The following is a 22,415-nucleotide window of genomic DNA, read 5'->3' as shown; positions in this document are numbered from 1 at the left end:
AGCAGGAGCCGCGGGGTCCGGAACCAGACGATGAGGCAGAGTTGCGACCGCGCGGCAGGACTGTCCTACATTTGGCCTGTGCCACTGGCCAACCGGACATGGTATCTCTCCTGGTGTCCAGAAGTTGTGAGCTTAACATCTACGACCGTGAATACAGGACACCTCTGATCAAGGCTGTACAACTGAGGCAGGAGGCTTGTGCAACTATTCTGCTGAAAAATGGTGCCAATCCAAATATTACGGATTTCTATGGAAGGACTGCTCTACACTATGCTGTGTATAATGAAGATACATCCATGATAGAAAAACTTCTTTTTTATGGTACAGATATTGAAGAATGCAGCAAGTATGAATATCAACCACTTTTACTTGCTGTGAGTCGAGCAAAAGTGAACATGGTGAAATTTTTATTAAAGAAAAATGCAAACGTAAATGCAGTTGATTTTCTTAACAGATCAGCCCTCATACTTGCTGTTACTCTTGGAGAAAAAGATATAGTCGTTCTTCTTCTGCAGCAGCACAATATTGATGTGTTTTCTCGAGATGCATATGGAAAGACTGCAGAAGATTATGTGATACAGACTCAGAATAAAGTCATTTTCAGACTAACTTCTGAACACAAAAGAGAAAAGACATCTGAAGAGCTTCCTATAAATAGCGATCCAGTGTCTTCTCAGAAACAACCGGCCTTGAAGGCTACAAGTGAAAAGAAATATTCTGTTTCAAATATAGCCACAGATAAAAAGGATGGAGAAAAATCTGGGACAGTGTCTTCTCAGAAACAACCAGCCTTGAAGGTAATTACACATTCATTATGTTTGAACTATTAACTGTATAGTCCAATGTCCATCAGGTAAAGGGGTAAACAAACTGATACATCCATGCAACTGAATATGAATCTACAATGAAAAGGAATTAACTACTGATACATGAACAGATCTCAAAATAATTACACTGATTAAAAGAAGAATCAATCAGACTGAAATGAGTATATACTGTATTATTCCACCCACATAAAACTCTAGAAAATGCAAAGTAACTGATAGTTATGGAAAGCAGATTATTGATTGCCTGGGTATGGGAGAGAAAAACAAGAGGATGGGAGAGAGGGATTGTGGAGAGACACAAGGAAACTTTCGAGGGTGATGAATATGTTGATTATTTTGATTGTGGTGATGGTGCCATGAATGTGAAAACTATCAATTGTACATTTTAAACATGCAGAGTTTATTGTATGTTAATTATACTTTAATAAAGCTTATATATATATATTAAAAAAAAAGTCACATAAGTAAAGCTTTTATTTACCTGGTTGGTAACCATCTCTGCCTTCACTCTCCTTTCAAAAAGTCTTTTCAAGTGTTCATCAAAGGCCTGTGTGCTTTCTTGAATAGAGTTTTGAAGTTTCTTCAGTTCTGCTTCTAATGACTAAAAGGAAGACAACAGTAAAGTTAGCATTTAGGAGTATTAAAGGCTCCTAGGAAGTGATGTTTAAATTTCACCACAAGCGGGGAGCAGATGGAGGGCAACCCTCGCAAGGTGTTCTGGGCCCTGTACTCTCTTAAACCAGAGATGGTCCCACTTGGATCTGTTTAATATACTGTGTGTTGAGATTTTTGCTTAGAAAAGATTACCTTGGGAAAAAAAGCTTAAAATTACTGATCATGGCTAATGATACAGGCAGAAGTAGGATAGGAAAGCAAATTGCAGCAAATCTTTCCAGAAAATCCTCACTCTTTATATAGCACAGCAATCTCCAGACACATGATTTAGTTCTAAAAATTTTTATTTTTTTCAAGGACTGGTCATTTTCACGGCATTATTTCTATTTTAAGGAAACAAGAAGTCAATATACATATATGTATATCTATATATTTGTACTCTCTTGTTTTCTGTATGTTTTGTCTCTCCAAACAGTTCTATATCAAAAGGAAAATGTTCCCTTGCCCTCTCTTTTGAAAAAATTCCATCAGGACATAAGTGAAAAGCTATAAATTTATACTTTTAAAGAGAGCAATATTAAAATATGAGGTATAATTTTGATTGCACAACAGGGTGACTATAGTCAACAATCACTTAACTGAACATTAAAAAATAACTAAAAGAGTATAACTGGATTGTTTCTAACCCAAAGGATAAAAGCTTGTGAGGATGGATACCCCATTCTCCATGTTGTGATTATTTCACATTGCATGCCTGTATCAAAACATCTCATGTAGCCCACAAATATATACACCTACTTTGTACCCGCAAAATTAAAAATAAAAAAATACAAAGTAAAAAACATGTAAAAAAGAGGTATATTAGTATAAATCATTTTTATCCTTACATTTGTTTGTAACTTTTTATTTTGTACAACTTCAAACTTATAGAAAAGTTGCAAGAATAGTACAAAGAATTCCCATATACCTTTTTCAAAGTCACCAACTGTAGACATTCTACCCTATTTGCTTTATCACTTTTCTCTCTCTCTCTCCCACCCACTCCCTGCCCCCTACCTATCTACTTTCTTTCCTACACTTTTCTGAACCATTTGAGAATAATTTGCAGACACTTGAGGACAGGCCACTTATTTTGTAGAATGTCATTTAGTTTAGGTTTGTCTGATGTTTTCTCAATTGTACACCCAGGTTACACATTTTTAGCAGGAAGACTACATAAATTATGTTATGTCCTTCTGTGTCTACCTCATCAGGAGATACATGATGTTGGTTTGCTTCATTATTGGCGATGTTAACTTGGATCACTTGGTTAAGTAGTGTTTGCCACTTTCTCTATTGTAAAGTTAGTTTTTCCATTTGTAATTTATTAATTTGTGGAAAGATACTTTCAGACTATGTAAATATCTTGTTTCTCATTGCTATTTTATCTACCAGCTTTAGCATCCATTGATAATTCTTATTCAAATTAATTATTACTATGATGGTAATAAATAGTTTAAATATACACCAGTTTAAAAAGCCAAGTTCTCTCTACGCCAGATTAATAAGGAAAGTAACTGATTCTGGGAGGATAATGGAGAAAGAGGTTTAGCAAAAATAATAGAGGCATATGATGCCAGGAGAAAGACCATCCAAATTAAGTTACCTAACAGTGAGGAGATATGAAAATAAAACAAACAAATACGAAAAAAACACATCTCAGGGTCATTTGCTTACAATAATTTATGTCACTATCTCATAGGCATGGAAAAGTCCCACAGATTGTGTCCTCCTGGTGGCCCTTTATCAAGTTCACCTGTTCCTAGATGATGAAAACATCAGCATATGGCAAATGGCCACAGACCTAGCTGGCTGAGGCCAGATTGTCTACATGTCTTAGATCCAACCTTCTTTAAAAACATTGAGATTCTGGGCCTTTTGAGGGTCTCTGGTCCGAAAGAATGTTTTTGTAATGTAAAATGGTCCTTTGCCATTTCTTCTTCAAATGCCCCAAATTCTTCCCATTGCAGGTCCTTCTCACACGCTCTTCCGTCTGCCTATGCTTCATTTCCCACTCTTCAGCCTCTTCAGTCATTCTCACTTTTCCAATGCAAGCATAAATGCCATGTTCTCAAGGAAGAGTTCCTTGGGCCCTGTCTTAAGTCTCAGAAGCAAGGCCTGAAACAAGATTCCAGGGCACATGATTTCTGGATGGGGCGCTCTTTAGGAGACACCTGTAAGTGGGTGAGGGAAACAGGACAGGCAAGAGGCAGGAGCTGAGCAATGAAGCCCAGCCTTGGCCTGATTCCCAGGGTTGGTAGAAATGAAAGGGACTCTGCTGAACTGTCTCATTTTGGGGTGAGGAGGCTGGGGTTTTGTACCCCCTTCCCCTTGGGCTCTATCAGCAGGTCACTGGCTGCCCTGGGTGAGGGCAATAGTGTAAACTTGGGGATGTCTCTGGACAAGGAGGCTCCCTTGATCATCCAAGGGCAACAACATTCCAGAGAAGGTCTCAGGTGTAAGCCTCTATCAGGAACACTCATAGCAGTGAGGGGATGGGCACAGCAGCCTGCAAAGGGGATCTGGTGGGTACCAGTGGCTGATCTAAGTCAGTGCCTGTGTTCACCGTCATAGATGGCACCCTGAACTTGCCCTTCTAATTTATCACATTGCAGTTAAATAATTATCTTGCGAATGCACAGTTACTATATAACCGTCTCCACTCCACATAATGGTCATTGTGAAGGGGGTGGGGGAGGAGAGGCTGTGTCTGTCTTATTCATGCACATCCCTCAGGACCTGCCATTGTACCAAGCCCATAGTGGGCACTCAAGGAATATATTTGTAAAAAATATGAATGTCATTTTTCTTCAAACATTCCTAGAAAAGTCTAATTTTGCCTAAAAATATCTGCATCAGATGCTGAGAAATGAGATGCAAAGTGAAAGACCAAGTAGGAGGTTTATATGAACCATGCAGAAATCCATCACACCTAGAATTTCTCCCAGCTCTGAAACAACAACGACAACAAAAGAAATGGCCTGCCATTTAAGAAGGTATTGTTTTCGCTGACCAGGCTGGTGAAGGTAAAGGATGTATCCTTTAATCTATGAATCCCCAGTACTCAGAAGAGTGCCTGGCACATAATAGGTATCAACAAATTCATTTATTCATTCAATAAATCTTCCTTAAGTGCTTATTATGAATGGAGTATAGTTCTAAAAACTGGGAATATAATATTGAACAAAGACAGTTCTCCTCCCTCATACTGTATTCTAGTAGAGAAGACTGATAATAAGTAAACAGGTAAAAATGAACTCAGCCAGGTGGTGGTATTATGGAGAACCATAAGTCAGGGAAAAAGGGACACAGGGCAGGATTGAGGAGAAGCAGGGATTTCCACCATCATAGGAAGATGAGGTGACAATTGAATAGAGATCTCAAAGTCCTGAGAATGCCAGTCATGTAGCTAAATGGGGGAAGAGCGCTCCAGGCCAAGGATACGGTGTGTCAAGGACCTGCAGCGAGAATGAGCTATGGGTGTTTGAGTCAAGAGTTTGCTGGGTATCTGAGGAACAGTAAGGAAATCAGTGGAACTGGAACAGTTAATGAGGGAAAGAATGACAGGAGATGAAATGAGATGGGATATACGGATTGGGGGAGGAGGCAGGGGGCAGAGGAACTAAGGCAATAAATCCTGGGAAAGGTAACAGTAGTTTGCATTAGAGTGGTAGCTGTAGAGGTGTCAGAAAAGCAGCTACTTTGAAATAAAAAATAAGGGACTTAAAAGGGTAGAGGTGTGGTCTCAGGGTACTGCTTTGGGGAGAAAAGGGCAACTCGAAAGAGGGAAGTACCCTGTAAAAACTCAGGAGTAAAGGGAAAGAAGGGAGAGGTGGAAATTAGGGGGTCATGTAGAAACAAAAGAAAAATCATAAAATCGGAAGACACACCAGCCTCTTCCCCATTGCTTAAATAAGTCAACTGTATATCAAACTGGTAATGTTATCCTCACAGAAAGGGGGAAAAAAGAATTAGTCTAAGTAATTCTCAGCATAATATGTTGGTGTATTCTTAGTGGGATATAGTTTAAGAACAAAAAAGAGCTACTAGGAAATCTGAAAATTGCTATAGTATTTGTTTTGTTTGTTTGTTTGGAGGGACTGGTTCTTTATTTCCAAAAAGATACCTGTTAATATTCAGTATCAAAATGGTTGCACTATTGGTTTCTCTTTCTCCCAACTGGCCCCAAAAAGACTATATCAAAGAAGAGTACATTTTAAGCCAATAAGCTTCAGGATGTAAACCTAACAGACCTTACACAAAAATCTTACCAAAAGGTGGGGATTTAGTAGGGAAAGACTCTTGAAACGATCAGCAAACTGCCAGCCCACAGACTGTAGAGAGCCCTCACAGCCAAGTGACTTGTTTTTCTAAGATCACCAGAGCGGGCACAAAAGAACCAGCGGGTAGGCAAGTGTAGGAGCAAAACTGCAAGTTTATTTTGGTAACCTAAGGTGTGGGGAAGAAGTCTGTCGGCCTCTGGCAAAGAAGGCCGACAGAGTCCCCCCTTTGTGGGGCTCTCGGGCGGGGTTCCTGCATCCCGACTTCAGTGGGGCTGGAGGAAGACCGCGTGGCTCACTGGTGGAGAGCGGCTTTTCTAGGAGTGGGAGGGCAATAGGCGGGGCACGGGCGTGTCAGGGGCGTTCCGCAGGTGCGACCAGGTAAATCTTGGTCTCTTTGGATTGACGTCACCTGGTGCATGCCCAGTTGGTCTGCACCTTCCCGGGTCACTGGCTGCATTTTCGCGCGCGCGGGAAAAGTTGGGAGGGGGGGATGAAGAACCCGGAAGTGCACCATCTTGCCTCCGTTCGTCCAAACACCAAGCAGGGTGGCCCAGATGCCACGAACCCAAAGAAGCAAAGTTCCAAAATAATAATAACATTTAAAAGGTCTTGTACATAACCTGTTCAAAATTTCTCCAGCACCGACTGAAACCAAGCACAATGATATGGCACTTTAGAGACAGCAGCTCGAAACCCAGAAAAGGGCAAGGAGATGGGGTTTATATGGCTAAATCGGTGGCAAAAACATAATCTTATTTCTTTCTTTAAAGGAGGCAGGAGAGCAGTTAAGTGATCCCCTCAACATAAGGGGCACATGATCTATCCTGTGAGCAACTCGGAAGGGGATAGGGATGGGACAAAAATCTGGTCTCAGAGGCCTCACTATCTTAATTTTGGTCACTTCTAATGAAAAAAATAAAACAAGTAAAAATAACATTGTCCAAAGATATCTTAAAGCTGAAAACCTGAACTGCACCTTTTTGTTGTTGCTGCTGTTTGGCTAACCCCTCCTGGAATCACCTTTCTGGTTTGGCTGATACTTTGTAGAGAACAATGTGGTTTCCCACCAGGGAGTCTTTCCCTGGAGTCTGTTTAGTTCTCAGTAAGGCTGGCCCATACCTTTTTCCTTCCTCTACAGAGAGGGCAATGTGCATTAAGATGAAAAGTCACCTTCCAAAAGTGACAAAGAGATTAGATTGCAGAGCTGTAGAAGTATTTGGAATGTTTTACATATGGTTGCTATAAAACAACAAAAAAGGTAATTACAAAATGCGCACATCACAACACGCTTTTAAGGACATTATGCATTGTGCTCATGTTCCCTTAAATGTTGTTACCAAAGGGGCTCAGCCTCCAGCCCAGCTGGAATCTCCAGGAAGAAGCAGAGACAGTTTGGTGAAAAAAAAATAGGCGGTAGATGGGATAGCATTTTTGATAGAGGTATTTTATACACATTGTAGGACTGATCAAATCAGTAAGTATATTTATATTTTGGGAACTAGAGTTTTCACTGAAAAAAGGAGACCTACATATTTAATGAAGGAAAGAGAAAAGAACCCTGTGCTGTTGAATTGGAATTGAGTTGGAATTGGAGCTAACTGCATGTGTGTGTATGTGTGTGTGTGTGAGAGAGAAAGAGAGAGAGAGAGAGACAGAGAGAGAGAGAGAGAGAGAGAGAGAGACAGAGAGAGAGAGAGAGAGAGAGAGAGAGAGAGAGAATGACTCCTAACCCCTATAGCAAAGAGCACATCTAGTACCCAGATCTTGGTCTCTAAATACCAATTCCCAGTAAAAGGAATCCAGGATTCTCTAAAAAGAAAAATAGCTGATTCTAGGTGCCTAGAACATCTTGCTGTGTTAGAAAGGGAGAAAGTGCTCAAAAACTGATGAAGACACATGAAAAGGACACAGATAACAACTTGAAGAAGCTCCAAACACTTTGAAAAACAGAAATAATAATGATAGTCATGGATTAAAACACATTAAGTTAGAGTATGCCTCTGGTTGGGCAGAGGAAAAGTTCTTCTTTGCGGAAGAATACTAACTAGTAAATATAAAATAAATGATAAAAACTAGAAAGGCACCATCTTGCAATCACTATAGTCATAATTGATTCAGGCAAGGATCATCAATGGATGCCAAAAGACAGAATGAACAGAGAGTCAGATTCAAAATATCACCCCCCACAGATGAGTTATTACACACGAAGGAGAAAGAGAACTTCTATAATAAAGAAATCTGGAGAAACCTTCTTTCCAGTGATCATACTTAATGTTACCAATAGTGGGGCTGACTGAAATCAGGAGCCTCCTGATACAATGCACCAAAGACACAGCATCATCTACTTAGTATGATTGTCAGAAATATTATTGCACCTCAATCTAATCATTAGGAAACAATCAAATTCAACTTGGAGGACATTCCACAAAAAAATCAGCTTCAATTTTTAAAAAATGTCAATGTCATGGAACACAAACACAAAGTTGTAGAACTGTTCTGGATTAAAGGAGACTAAAAGAACATTAAAAACTAAGTGAAATTGATTAGATTTTTAGATAAACAGCAACAAAAAAAGCTATGAAGGACATTACTTGGACAACAGGGTAATCTGAATATGGACTTAATTAGATAATCATATTAATGTTAAGCTTATTTTGTATGATAATTTTACTGTGGTTATGTAGAAGAATATTTTTGTTCTTAAGAGGTTTATGCTGTATTATTTAGGAATATCATGATATCTGTGATTTATCTCTATTCAGGAGAAAAAGAGAACAAATGTGGCAATATAAAAAACTGCTGTGCACAGGTATATATAAAATAACATATATATAATATATATGCTATTGATACAAATATATGGTATATAGATGGTACTATTCATGTAACATTTATATACATTTGAATAATTCTAAAATAAAAATTGGTGAAAAAAAAATCCAATGTTAGGGAAGTAAGTGGAGGTATAAAATGAATTAAGAGTGGCCGTGAGTAGATAATTGTGGAAGCTGGACAAAGGAGTCATTATACTGTTCTCTCTATTTTTATACATATTTGACATTTCCCACAATACAAGTTTTTTAATTGAGAGAGAGAAACTGAAAACCATCCACACAGATTTTTTTGAGTTTTGCTGTAAAGGAGAGCAGAGACATTGAGTGATCCAGGGGGAAAGAGAGGTCAAAGGAGTGGGTTTCTTCTTTTTACTTTTTGTTTTGAAATAAATTTACACTGACCCAAATATCACAAGAACAGTAGAAAGAACTCTAGCATTTCCTTCCAGGAAGTTTTTTTTTTTTTTAATAAGATGAGAGATGTATACAATTACAGCATGTGTCTACACTGATGGGGAAAATCCACAGGGTGGGAAAAATTGATGATGCAGGAAAGAAGAGGGTAAATTGATGAGTAATGACATGGAGTAGGTGAGATGGGATGGCGGCTAGTGCACCAGGAGAGGACCAGGCTTAGGTGGATGCAAAGCCATTTCACCCATAAGAAGCAGAAAGGCAGACACTATGGATTCAGTGCAGGTGGCAGGTGGATACAGCAGTAGAGGAGTAAGGGGAATCACTTTTAGTTGCCTCTCTTCTCTTAGTAAAACAGAAAATAAGGTGAGAGTGAGTTGAGGGCATCAGGTGTTGAAAGTTTGGGAGATGAGCAATGGGTGTGAAATGGTACTCTAGGATCCTGCCACTAAAAGTAAGGTCCACTGGCCAGCAATAGCCTGTTTGGAGCGCAAAATCTCAGCATCCTTCCATTTTCCCAGAGCAATAATAAAATCAGAATCTGCATTTTTAACAAATCTGCCAGGTGATGCAGACTTGCATTCAAGTGTGAGAGCACATGGCTAGGGGAAAAATGGGGTAGCATTGCAGAGCAGCTCTAAGGACCCGATTGAGATTAAGGTCATAATTTTGAGTAAACCCAGTCAGTAGTTTTTCTTTAGCCACTTCATGGGTGTAGGTGCAGAGAAGGCAGAGTACCGGATTTAATCAAGGCTGGGGTTTCAGCAGGTGAGTACGAAGAAGGTGCAGGGATGTGAGGGTGCAGGAAGTGAACTATCTTACAACACAAAACTGTGGAGTAAATGTTGTTGATAGGTCACCAGTCTTTATTCCTTAGGCATCTATACTCCCTAACTCTTTGAAATCTTTACTTCTTTCAGTATTACTGATTTTGGCTTTGAGTAAGAACCATTTTAGGTTAAAATATAAGGGACCCTACAGGGCTGCAGTGAATGAAAATGTGGACAGGTTCACCACAGACTCAAAGAAGCTCTTCATGAGCTATAGTCACTAGCAAGCGGGCAAGTTGTCCCACTTTGAATGATGGTAGGACTTTACTTCCTTCACAGAAGAATAAATATTATTTACTTGACTGCACATCATCATCTTTTATATCTCTACTGTAATTGTGAGCAATTTTAATGTGACAGTGTTTCCTTCTGATGCATGGGGATAAAAGTAGCAGAACTGCACTGTAAAAACCTTGAATTTGAGTTGTAAATAATGTACTGCATTGATTGTGCCATTTGTTCTTCAAACCCTTTTCTCGAGATGGAGAACAAATCAAGCAAAAGTATTACTGAATTCAAATAAATGTACATAACACAGAGCAATACCTTGCTGTGACTTGAACATGTTGTATTAGGTGTTCATTGAACACCTGAAGAATGAATGAAGGGCCAAATGAATTGTAATGACATGGGAAATGCTGAAATCAATAAGAGCTTTTACAACAACTATTGCTATATGTTTCTTTGCTTTAAAATTGTTTTAACTCCTTAAATTTATCTCCACCTACTTCTCCAAATTCTCTTGAGAATTTAAGCTGAAACACTATCCTTAAGCTATTAAAGATATGAGAAAATAGAAAACATTTGAAAAGATATTTAAATAGCACTCTGGATATGGTAGGTTATATTAATTCTTTGCTCTTCTGACCTTTCTATATTTATCTCTTTCTTCATTTAACTCCTTTACTTTTTTCTCATAATCTTTGAATTGTTTTCTTTCTTCTTCAGTCCACACAGCATCAGGTTTTGCCATGAAAGCAGGTTGAGGAATCACCTGAGGATATGAAGAAAAGCATATATTTCAGCTTAAACATAAATGCAGTAAAAGCTCAGAGTTTTTTTAAAAACAGCCCTTTAAAAGGGTACAGTCCTTCACATTGGCAGGGACAACGACCTGACATCTTGGGCAAAAGGTATTTTAAAATTTTACAACAATTTTTCTGTGGCTTAGGTGAAGGTGAGCAGGGCAGGATATACCTGGACTCTTAGGTGACAGACTCAGAGGGGTGTGTTGGGATCTTTATAGTGAGAACTACCCCTGAGCTCCAGGGACACCTATGTCAGGTATCAAAGAAAATGTTTCCTGGTATATCTGGACAATTACCAATAAGGCAGTATTTCTGCCTTCAGTAGAGACCAAAACCACTGTAGTTACTTATTTTTATTGATTTGTTTGTGTCTTGTCAGATTGGAGGGCAAACCTGCATTTTCAAATTTATTATCCGTCTAATGTGGTACGTTTTTGCTTTTCTGAGACAGGGTCTTGCTCTGTCTTCCAGGCTGGAGTACAGTGGTGTGATCACAGCTCACTGTAGCCTTGAACTCCTGGCCTCCTGCCTTGAACTCCGGGCCTCCTCACTTTGCCTCCTCAAGTGCTGGGATTACAGGCATAAGCCACCATGACAGGCCCTAATGTGGTAGGGTTTACAAGGTACTATGGAGGTTGTATAATATTTGTTGCTGGAGAACTTCTAAAACCCAGGTTTATATAGGACAAAAGTGGTAAAACTTAACTAGCTCTTTCCACCCCATTCCACCTTCCATAAGGATGAAAAGAAATATCACCATTCTCAAAATATCTTCCTTCTTGACTTCCAGAACTCCTCCCATCATGTCCATCAGAGCTCGGAGTCTTGTATTGGCACCCTGGGAAAGAGCCAGAATCAGAGAGGAATGCTGAGACAGAGACCTGACATTCCAGTGGCTCCAGAGGCAGCTTCCCACCCAACATTAGAATAACTGCATTTGGGATTGGGGAAAGTGCCTCGAGGAGAGAAAGGGGAAAGAGACCAGCTGAGATTCAAGTGACCTCTGACCATGACAAATGTGTTGATGGGTTATTAAACCAAACTAGGAAGCACTATCCCTAAAGCAAAGAGGGTCTTAGGTCCTGTGTAAGCAAAGCTGCATGCCTGTATCAGAAGCCAGTGCTCCATTTCACGATTCACAATCAATTCTTCTCTGGCTTTGTGCCACGGCATAATGTGTTTGTGGGCTGTAATCTGAAAGAGAAAATGTCATTTCCTGCTATTATTCTTACAAAATTCAAACTAAACGTTCCTTCCACATACTGGGAGAAGGCTAGAAGATACTAAGGGGATTAAAGGGACTCTGCAGACTTTGCACCCAATTTTCTGTTTTGGAATAAGATGAGGTCTAAAATGAGAGAGTTGGAAAAATAGATCTTTACTTCTCTATTAACTCTCAAAGCTTGTGTCCACCACTAAAAAGATTATAACAGGGAACCTGATAGATTAAGGAGGGGTCGGAGCGGGGCTCAAAGCAGTGCCATCTAAGCCAAATTCTGAAGGATAGGGGTCCTAAGAGGTTGAGAACTTGGGGCATTCAAGGGACCGTATGAATGAAATTGTGACCAGAATGGAGCCACGTGGGAGAGCAGTTGGGCAAGAAAGGGGGTGAGGGTGGGCATTTAGGAGGAGGCTTGTAGGCTTTATCCTAAGTGAAGTGAGCAGCCACTGCAAGGGGTGAGGCACAGAAGGGACATAGTAAGTTTGGCTTGCAGCAAGAGCACTCTCCTAAATGTAGGATGGATTACAGCCCAAGGAGAAGCAGGCACAAAGTGACTGCCCCAAGCAGGGCCCTCCAGAGAGCAGCAGAGTGAGGTCCCTGCTGTCATCTTGCTCCAGAGTTTTAGGTCACATAGTGAAAGTCTGGTTTAGGAAAAACGACCTGCTTAAACAAATACAGCAGAGTGCATAGGTCAAGAGGATGAACTGTAAGCATGATGGTTTGCCTTACAGTTGACACTTCCTAGCTTTGTAACTGTGGTCACATCACTCAAACTCTCTGTGTCTCACTTTCCTCATCTGTAAAATGGAAGTAATATCAAGTACCTACTTTATAAGGACTTACAATGATAAATTCACTTCAATCCAGCCAGCATCCAGCAGAGACTGTAAAAATATTTTCTATTACTTCTAAACACCACTAGTATCTTTTGCCCCCAGGAGTCAAGTTGGTTTTATGTGAGAAAAATTCTTTGAGTATTCTTTAGCATTTTTTTTCTACTTTTAAAAAATGAAATATTGTCAGATTTTAATTGTTTTCTTTAGGCATTTATTTTCAACTGCCTCTGTGCCAAAATCTTTAAAGAAGGCTGTCCGGAGAACCCCTTTCTGTGGGATCCACACTACCTGAATGACCTAGATCACTACTGGAGCTCCACTGGCCTCATTCCCGCAATGTGACCCAACCACTCTGGGTACAGGCACTGGACCCAAGCTGGGCCAAGGAGCCCCTTCCCAAATGAACTGGGAATTGGGACTAAGAGATTCTAATTCAGACCAGCTGCTTTCTCATGTGGAGGAGATACAAAGTAGAAATTGCCAGAGGAAGTAGAAATGCAGAGTGATGTGAACTAAGAGATGAAGAAAGAAGGTTTCTGGACCTCCCACGAGGCTCCAGTTTTTGGTTTCTGCTTCTTCCTGGGCTCAGTGTCTAAATCTTCCCTGGACTCCATAGGACTCGTAAAAGAAATTCTCATTATTGCTGAGGCTCTATCACCTCTTTCTGTTATCTGCAACTGAGAGTGCTACTCAGTATAATCACTTCCCATACAGTAACCAAGGTGAACAAATAGGAGCTGGGGAAAGTCTTCTGAGAAAGAAGGGAAGGGAGAACACAGCTAGCCAGTACCTCCTCATCTTGCACAACAAGCGTTCTCTCTGGCTTCTCACAGTCTTCAAATTCTGGTTGCCAGACTGCTTCTTCCAATTCCAGATCGACAATAATTTCTCGAATTCGAACATTTCTTTCCTTCACGCGTGTAATTTCAACCTCTTTTTGTTTATATGCAGCATCAAACTCATTATTGAAAGCAGTTTTTACCTTGTAAATGATATCCTGAAATATTAACATGTTACTGAAAACACATCACTTACTATGTCTTTACTGGTAACATGATCCCACAATTATACTTTCCCTCTAAAATCATTCCACAAATTATCTTTTAAGATGGTAAAATGAATCTTTCTAGAATACGACTTATATTAAGTCCTTTCTTGGCTCAATAATCTACAGTGGCATCCAAGTATGGGTAGGATTAAGGCTACCACATAATTGTTAGACCATAAGCTACTTCCTGAAATGTAAATTGTAACTCCATGTGCAGGTTGACAAATGCTGAAGTGGGTGATGGGTACTTAGCGGCTCATTGGGCTATTCTCTCTACTTTGGTACAAAATCCACTATAAAATATCTAAAAAGCAATATACAGGATTTAAGTTGGCACATGTCTTTTCTTTGGAACCTGGGTTGGGGTAGATGTGGAAAAGAAGAGATAGTTTGTAGGAAGTATTTGGAGAGCCTGCCAGAGAATCACCACCATACACAATACTCTTCTTCTATATGAACACATCATTCTCAGGTAGGAAAGACAGCTGCGCTAGCCGACTGGAGTGTGCAATTCCTAAGGTGCCAGTGGGACCAACTGGATTGCCCCCACTCCTGCTGACGGGTCAACCCAAAGTGGCCTTTGAGTTATCATGGGAGTTTAGTCTATATGTCTATCCTACTGAAGACGAAACCATTAAAGCAGGGTGAAAAAATGATCTTAACAGCTAGCACGAGAATTTCTCTTGGGCCGAAATTACCTCCTTGTAGGCAAACACCTTAATTAAAAGCCGAAAGAAGGTGAGACCCTGAAGGCAAAAACTGAGCAACAAATGAGGTAACTAAATAGCCCTGAGTGTTAATGAACAGAAATTTCAGGGGTTAGAGCAGAAAAAGAAAAGGATAGGAAGAGAGAGCTTAAGAACATGGCAGGAGACTAGAACTCAAATTGCAGACGTGGCTGGAGGGCTTTCAGGAACAGGGATTGCCAGCATTCAATTTCGAACTATCTTCATTGGCACAATCTCAGTCACTGCATTTTCAAAAACCTTCAGTCAGGGTTTCTACATGTATAGACATATTCTGAGACTGTTTGGTGGAAAGTTAAGGAGTAGGAGCTTAGAGCCAGAGGGACCTCACACCTTATCCTTGAACCCCAGAATTTACAGAAATTTAGAGGAAATTGTCTTTCCCCAGGTTAAGCAGATAGATAAACAATAACACCTTGATCTTACAAGGAAATCCTAATTGACATTTGGGTATACTGAGAAAATGGAATTCTAGTGTTTTCTGTTTGAGCTTACTGATGTTCAAAGCAGAATGGTTTGTGGTGTCAGCTGTTGTGGAATGCTCTTTAGAAAACTTGGTATCACAGTAACCTAGTCCAAATGGTTGAACGCAACTGTTGTACACAAGATCTGTCTAAAGGACATGGACAGTATCTGTATATTACTCTATGTATTGTTATTTATTTCTTTATTTAGAGACGGAGTCTCGCTTTGTCGCCAGGCTGGAGTGCAGATCCAGCTCACTGGCATGATCTTGGCTCACTGCCATCTCCGCCTCCCCAGTTTGAGCAATTTTCTTGCCTTAGCCTCCCAAGTAGCTGGGATTACAGGCACGTACCACCATGCTCAGCTAATTTTTGTACTTTTAGTAGAGACAGGGTTTCACCATGTTAGCTAGGATGGTCTCGATCTCTTGACCTCATGATCCAACTGCCTCGGCCTCCCAAAGTACTGGGATTACAGGCGTGAGCCACTGCACCCAGCCTCCTCTATGTATTTTTAAATCATCATTTGATTGGCGTTAGTTTTCAATATGAGGCCTTGAAAGCCATCTAATGTATTCTAGAGATTTTTGAGGATAAAAAGAATTCACCCACTTTCAGTAATATAATTTGGTTGATTTTCTCTTCTCTGGAATGAAGCTGCAATTGGCTTGACAATAAAGAGGTATCTACCCCAAAATCAGTACTCAGACTACCAAGCAGGTAATTGGGCAAATTGCTACATTTTACTGTCTTGTCTTCCTCTTCCTCTTCTTCATCATCCTCTTCATGATGCTTTTTAACCAACATAACTCCAGACTGAGCCTCTACAATTTCCTTCCGTAGCTAAATGTAGAAAAAGATGACACAGAAGTTATGCAATAATAAGAATCCTCTAAAGGGAAATTTTGTGACAACTTAATTATTTCAACAATCATTTTAATTTGTTGAATTGTCTTGCCAACAACTGAAATCAAAGTGATGAATAGATCCCAGAACTGCTGCAGAAGAGATTAAAGCTTCAGAACTGATAAACGATGGATAAATCAAAGGAATAAAAATTGTCCTTGAGGGTGGGTAATATTTATATCTTTCTGTCAGTATGACACCTGCTTGTAAATATTTTGAGTCTTTTTTGGTACTTAAATATTAAGAAATATATATTCTCTTTATATTTTACAAAGAAACCTGTTCACAAAGGACCGGTGGGTGAAGGTTAAGAAGAATTAAGCATGCCTTCCTTTTGTTTCAGAAAAAGAGTGGGTGCACAGTTCTGACCAAAACAAAACTACACTGAGGGGCAGTGTTTTTTTTTAGTGGTTTGACAGAGATTATTGTTTAAAAAGTGGGATTTAGGAAAACCATAATTCTATCAAAACAAATTCTACTTTATCCTTGATCAATTATCTTAAAAACAATCCCTAGTGACAAGGGAGGATGAAAAGGATATCTGTGGATGAAGACAACCTCTGTGCAGGATAACAGCAAAACCCCAAATCTCATTTTTTAAGGTATATCCTCATATTTGAGGGCTAGCCAGTGTTGTATAAGATATAGGTTCCTTGATTTATTGTGTGGATATAGGCTCCTACAGTCATTAGAATATATTCTACAAATTAACAAGAAATAAAAATATAAATACATACAATACCTAAACTTAAATTATATCCCAACTCAAATCTGAACAAAGGAGACTCTAAAATAAAGCACATCACTTATATAAACACATATATATTTAAAATAGTACTTTGAGACACTCTGCTTCAATCTTCTTTTGTTGTAAAACTCTTTCCAACTCTTTCAGCTCTTCAACCGTGCGTGCTTTCATCGTGAAGTTTTCAACCACACAGGGGATATGAAAACACTTGGGGAAAAAAACACAAGACAAAATAAATTCATTTGTAGAATAATTGTGCGTTTCTGGGGTTGAGTAGGGGATGTTTTCTGTGATTAAAATTAACCCATAGGTTATCATGCATGGGTAAAATTGTCAATGGAAACCTTTTTAAAAATAAAACAATGTATTCCATGAGTATTGATATAAACTTCATATAAAATACTGTGCTTTTGTGAAGGGCTGATTTTTAGGTCAGTAGTTCTCAACTAGGAGCAATTTTTCTCCCTCCTTCTTTCCCCATCCTTTTCCCCCAAGACATTTGGCAACATTTTTTATCCTAATTAGTGGAGGCAAACAATGCTACTGTCTCCAAATAGAGGCCAGAGATGTTGCTACACATCCTGCAGGGCATAGAACAGCCCCCACAACAAGAAATGATCCAGCCCAAAATGTATGGCTCATGAGAACCCTGTTTTAGAGCAATACTCAAATCACATAAAATGTAGGGTGGCCGTATACTTCATTGTCCACTTTTGGAGCATATTTGAAAGTGAAAGGGATGCTGATAACAGTTACTCTGGGATCACAGACATGACCTGAGACTTTTGGTCACCCTGCACAAACAGGGAAATTTTATTTGAGGGCATCTCAATGAGAAACAGCTCCTTAGAAAATGGGAAGGCAGGCACAGGCAGAAACATGAACCAGATTTCGTCTACATTTCAATCTGTGAAATGTGAGTGAGCAGACATCTATTAAGACCCAGATGCAGAGGGTGTCTGAGAGGAAAGGAGGAAAAGAATGCTAAGACGGATCTTCAGAAATGATGGCTAGGAAGCACATAGGGACTGAGCACAGAGGGAAGGAGCCAAGAGACAGGGACACATCCAGGTGAAATTCAGTATAGGAAGGGGCAAGTCATGCTCTCAGTGCTTTGCTACGCCTGAATTTTCTTAAATTTATTTTTAAAACTTTCCTGAGCTTTTGATGACAATTCTCATCAGGTTTTGTACCTAGGGTTCTATCTGTTACCTTAAGAGCTCGACCTTTCACAGCCATCGAATTCCAACATTCTTCTTTGATAAGTTCAGCCAAATAGCTCTTGGCTAGGTTATGCATCTCTACATCCTTTATCATCTTGAAGAACGCAGACAAAGGGAAAAGATAAAAATGAAAGTGTGGCCTCAGAAATAATAATCTCCATTGTAAACTCATTAACTGTACTTTCAGTGGTAGAGTTTGGTTGTCTTTCTCCAACACTTTGAGCCACTTTGCACTGAGATGCACTTTCGGGAAACACATCTCTGCCTTTGAGAACATCTCCTGAAGTTTGTCTGTAGACTTGGATTCTCTTCCTTGAGGATACACAGTACCTCTAAGGATGATCAGGTTGCATACACAAGTGAAGCGGGGTGTGAGGATGGATGCACTGTGGTGGTGAGCTGCATGGTTAATGTGCACAAAATCTGCTGCTTGGAACAGCAGTGAAGCAAAACCACTGAGCAAAGTCTTCCTGTTTTATTAGAGAGGTCTGGAATTCATATTTTTATGTGAAACTGCCAGATATTTAAATGTTGGCTTAAATCTCGCCAACACACATTTGAAGTGTGTTTGTGACCTCTGTCTGGGAGTCTTTACTGTACTTAATTATTCTATTATTTACGTCCACAATAAAAAAGAACCCTCTACTACTCTTGGGGATCATACAATTTGTATTTTTTTCCACTTAAAAACATGTTACTTCAGTTAGTTTTACTTGCTTACATAATCCCATTGTTTATTATTTAAATAATTAAGTATTCCTATTTCAATACAGTTTCCTGAAAGGCCTGGTGTGGAAGTGAGACCTAACAATCTTTAGTCCTTAGCATCCTTTTCAGGATCTCTGTGCACTTCATTTTTTTGGCAGAATTATTAGCAAACTAGCTAAGAATAATATCTCGCGGATTTAAAATGTCTTTTTTAGTACTTCTTGTGAATTTCTATTTATTTTATTGTCTGATTAAATGACTTTAATTTGCAATTCATTTCTTTTTGATTCTGACCCAGTAAGTTAATAGCTAATATAGTTTTAAATTATTTCTTTCTAAATAGACAGCTGGCTTGGCATATCAGTTGTCAGGACCTGCCTGATTCCCAGCCCACTCGGCCCTCCTCTCTCCACTGCTGAGGCTGTTTATCAACTCCTCCAAACTCAGTCCCTAATACTGTGTCCAGATTGTCATTATCAGGCTTTGGTCTTTTTCCTATTATTGAGATCCTGGCCGGGGCAGGGTAGTAGCCTAGTCCCTCATTCACATCCTTGACTGGCAGGTGCCACTAACTCCTCCCAAGGACTAGTATTCTGATCCTAAACATGCTGAAAGCTCCTAAACAGCTGAGTTTATGGTGCCATCTGCTAACACTGTTCTCTACTGGACCACTATTGTGCCTAATCTGGTGTTAATATCTCTTCAAAGGCACAGAGCTCAAGAAAAAAAATACACGATATGAGGGAAACTAGCATGTGGAGGGCCTTTCTCTGTGCCAAATCCTGTCTAAGAGGATCAAGGAGAACTCTTGAGGGATGAGCATGAATTTGGTAAGTGGCAAGGAGGGGCATCTGGGGCAGAGGCACAGGGTGGCAGTGGGGGAGGTAGGATGAGTTTGGCAATGGTAAATAGTTCAGTGGGCCAGGGGAGCAGGTTCACTGTGTCAAGTAGTCATATACAGCTTGGAGAGAGAAGCAAATACACAGTGAGGAAGGGGGCAGGCACCGAACCCACACACATTGCTGAGTGGTCAAGATGACTGGGCTGGGAGAACCTGGTGCAGAATAGCAGGGGCATTCTGAGCCTGAGCCAAGCCAGAGCCAAGGAGGAAGAGCCTCCGAGGAGGAACAGCCAGGATCCTCCTGGTTCTGATCTTAGCCAAGTGGCTGTAGCTCTCTAAGCCTCTATCTAAGCCTCAGTTTTTTCAAGTGGGGCAAACTATCACCTGCCTTTTTGAATTGTGATAATCAAAACAAATAAATTCAACAAGCTCCTAGACTGGTGCCTACCTCTTGTGATAAGAAAATGGGACTTTTTTCATAGCTTCCTGTTGCACAATCAATAAAAAAGCCAAATTCTTTACCACAATATACAAGGTCTTTAGGCGCTAGCCTTTGCCTACCTCCCCTACCTCATTCCATGAGGCTCTCTCCCACCCACCATGCTTCAGCCTTTCTGGCCGTGCTGTTCCTGGAATACTGCAAGCCATTTCTGCCTGTGGGCCTTTGCTCTTGTTGCTCCCTGTGCTTGACATTCACTCCCCCCAGATCTTTGCACAGCCAGATGTCTCTCTTCCTTTAGTTCTCAACTGAAATGTCAGCCCTTTGAAGTGGCTTTCTTTGACCACAGAAGTAGATCTCCCACATCTATCACAGCATCCAGTTTGTTTCCATCATATACTATGTAGAGATTTGTTTACGACCGTTCTTCTTCAGTACATTAGCCCCATGAAATGTGTCTGTCTTCATTATTGTATTCCCAGCACCTAGATTAATGTGCCTGGGATATGAATAAATGTTGCAGAATAAATGAAGGAATGATTATCCCAGGTAAATTTTATTATACTAAATCAGTCTGTTGAGATACTCTTGTCCTAATTGTTATCCACTACATTTCCTCAACTTCTCAGTCTCATGTCATTCATTAATTTGACAAATCTCCTCATTTCTATATCTTCACCCCAGTCATTAATAAACATGTTTATCAGGACCAAGTCCTGGGGCACACAGTGGAAACCTCCCTCCTAGAGGCATCAGTCAAATAATCAACCTCCTCTTGGTGTAGTTGTTTAATCTATTATAATCTACCTTAACTGTCCTTGAATCCAGCTATCTTTCATTCTCCTGTGTTTTTATATTTGCAGATTCAAAAAATTAACCTGTACTAGCAGGTTGAGAAAGAGGTAGCTTCAGTATATCCTGTGTAAAACACACTTAGGACTTTTATTTAAAATAAAATCCATATGAGCAAACAATTTGATGTGACTGCCACAAAATAATACAAAGGCCTGAATTAATAGAAGTATAGTATGAATGGAGGTTTCAGTTTATGCTTTTCTCTACACTGGACAGAAAATAATTTGAATTCTTCTGTGGGTACAATATGCAAATATAATTAATCTGGAGGAAAAGGGCAAGATCATGACGAGGCTATTGAAAGTATAATACATGATGGTCATAGGAGCTAGGATAATTAGCCTAGACAGGAGAAGATCCACAGGGAACATGGAAATTTCTAATCCTCTACCACTCTCAGAGGGGCCATAGAGTAGGAAGTGCTCAAAGAGTAGAAGGATCAGTGAGTACAGGAAGAAAGATTTCCACTCTAATTAAGAAAGGGCTTACTAAACCAGAAGCGTCCAAAGTTGGCATGAGGTGGCTGAGAAGATTTCCAAAAATGTTCAAACATATGGCTGGCAGGAATGTCATGGAGGGGAAGCAAATGTCAGATGTCTGGCTGGCCTAGATGTTCCCCCTGCTCCTAACCCCCAAATTCAGTGACCCTCTGATTCATTACACTTACATGTACTACGTTTGTTTTATTCACATTATACTGGAAAAGGTTTTGTCATATTCACATTATTATGAAAAAGTTCCCTTTCCTGTTATCTTTTTACTTCTTTCATCATAACTTTATGGTGCTTAAATTATACTTTTTCATACCTTTGCCACTTCTTCCTGACTTTCATCATGAAGCCTTTCTAGTTCCTCAAGATCTAGACCAAATTCCTGTTGGTCTAATTTTGCAATATTTTCTAGTTTGTCATTTTCTTCCATCATATTCAGAATCTGAATGTTGAAATAAAAAAGGGTGGTGACAAGTAAAGAATTAAACTGTAATAAGATAATTTTCTTAGTTTCTTTTAGGCAGCAATCAATAAAAAATAGATGTTTTCTTTATCTAAATGTACTATTAAGTAAAGAATTAGATTATGGGCTTATTGTGGTTGCTGAAGTTTTAAGGTTTCATCCTTAAAAACTCATTCATCTAACAAGAAAAACTACAAAAATATATAAGCTCATCATTTCATTCTATGATATTAAAGCACTGTTGCTAGTTTGAGGTATACTAACAGCATTGTGGTTATGTGTTTTAAGAGTCTTTATCACTTAGAGACACATACCAAAATAATTAGAGATGATATGATGTTTGGGATTTACTTCAGAATAATCAGGGAAAGGGTAATGGATGGAAGCATTGGTGAAATGATATTGGCCACTGGATGTATTATATTATTCTCTTCAATTTTGTACAAATTTGAACTTCTATACAATAAAAATTATCTTTAAAAGTTTATAACTTCAAAAAATTCAGGGGCAAAGAATACACACTGCAACATATATGACAAAATATTCATGTCTTTA

At 39.5% G+C, this 22,415-nt stretch overlaps 1 protein-coding gene across 1 annotated transcript in view; it reads right to left on the bottom strand.

Moving 5' to 3' along the window:
* The window catches only part of CFAP43 (cilia and flagella associated protein 43), a 108,673-nt gene that overhangs the window by 23,462 nt on the left and 62,796 nt on the right, over positions 1 to 22,415 (bottom strand). The window contains exons 20-28 of the mRNA XM_011957330.1: positions 21,714 to 21,839; positions 18,053 to 18,157; positions 16,931 to 17,047; positions 15,799 to 16,029; positions 13,719 to 13,925; positions 11,975 to 12,064; positions 11,628 to 11,708; positions 10,711 to 10,836; positions 1,309 to 1,428 (exon numbers count right to left, since the gene is read on the bottom strand). Of these exons, the coding sequence (XP_011812720.1) occupies positions 1,309 to 1,428; positions 10,711 to 10,836; positions 11,628 to 11,708; positions 11,975 to 12,064; positions 13,719 to 13,925; positions 15,799 to 16,029; positions 16,931 to 17,047; positions 18,053 to 18,157; positions 21,714 to 21,839 (1,203 nt within the window). The remainder of the gene's footprint in view (positions 1 to 1,308; positions 1,429 to 10,710; positions 10,837 to 11,627; positions 11,709 to 11,974; positions 12,065 to 13,718; positions 13,926 to 15,798; positions 16,030 to 16,930; positions 17,048 to 18,052; positions 18,158 to 21,713; positions 21,840 to 22,415) is intronic.

This window comes from Colobus angolensis, unplaced genomic scaffold, assembly GCF_000951035.1.
Source record: "Colobus angolensis palliatus isolate OR3802 unplaced genomic scaffold, Cang.pa_1.0 Scaffold44, whole genome shotgun sequence".
Classification (NCBI taxonomy): domain Eukaryota; kingdom Metazoa; phylum Chordata; class Mammalia; order Primates; family Cercopithecidae; genus Colobus; species Colobus angolensis.
This window is presented reverse-complemented; position numbering and strand designations above follow the sequence as displayed.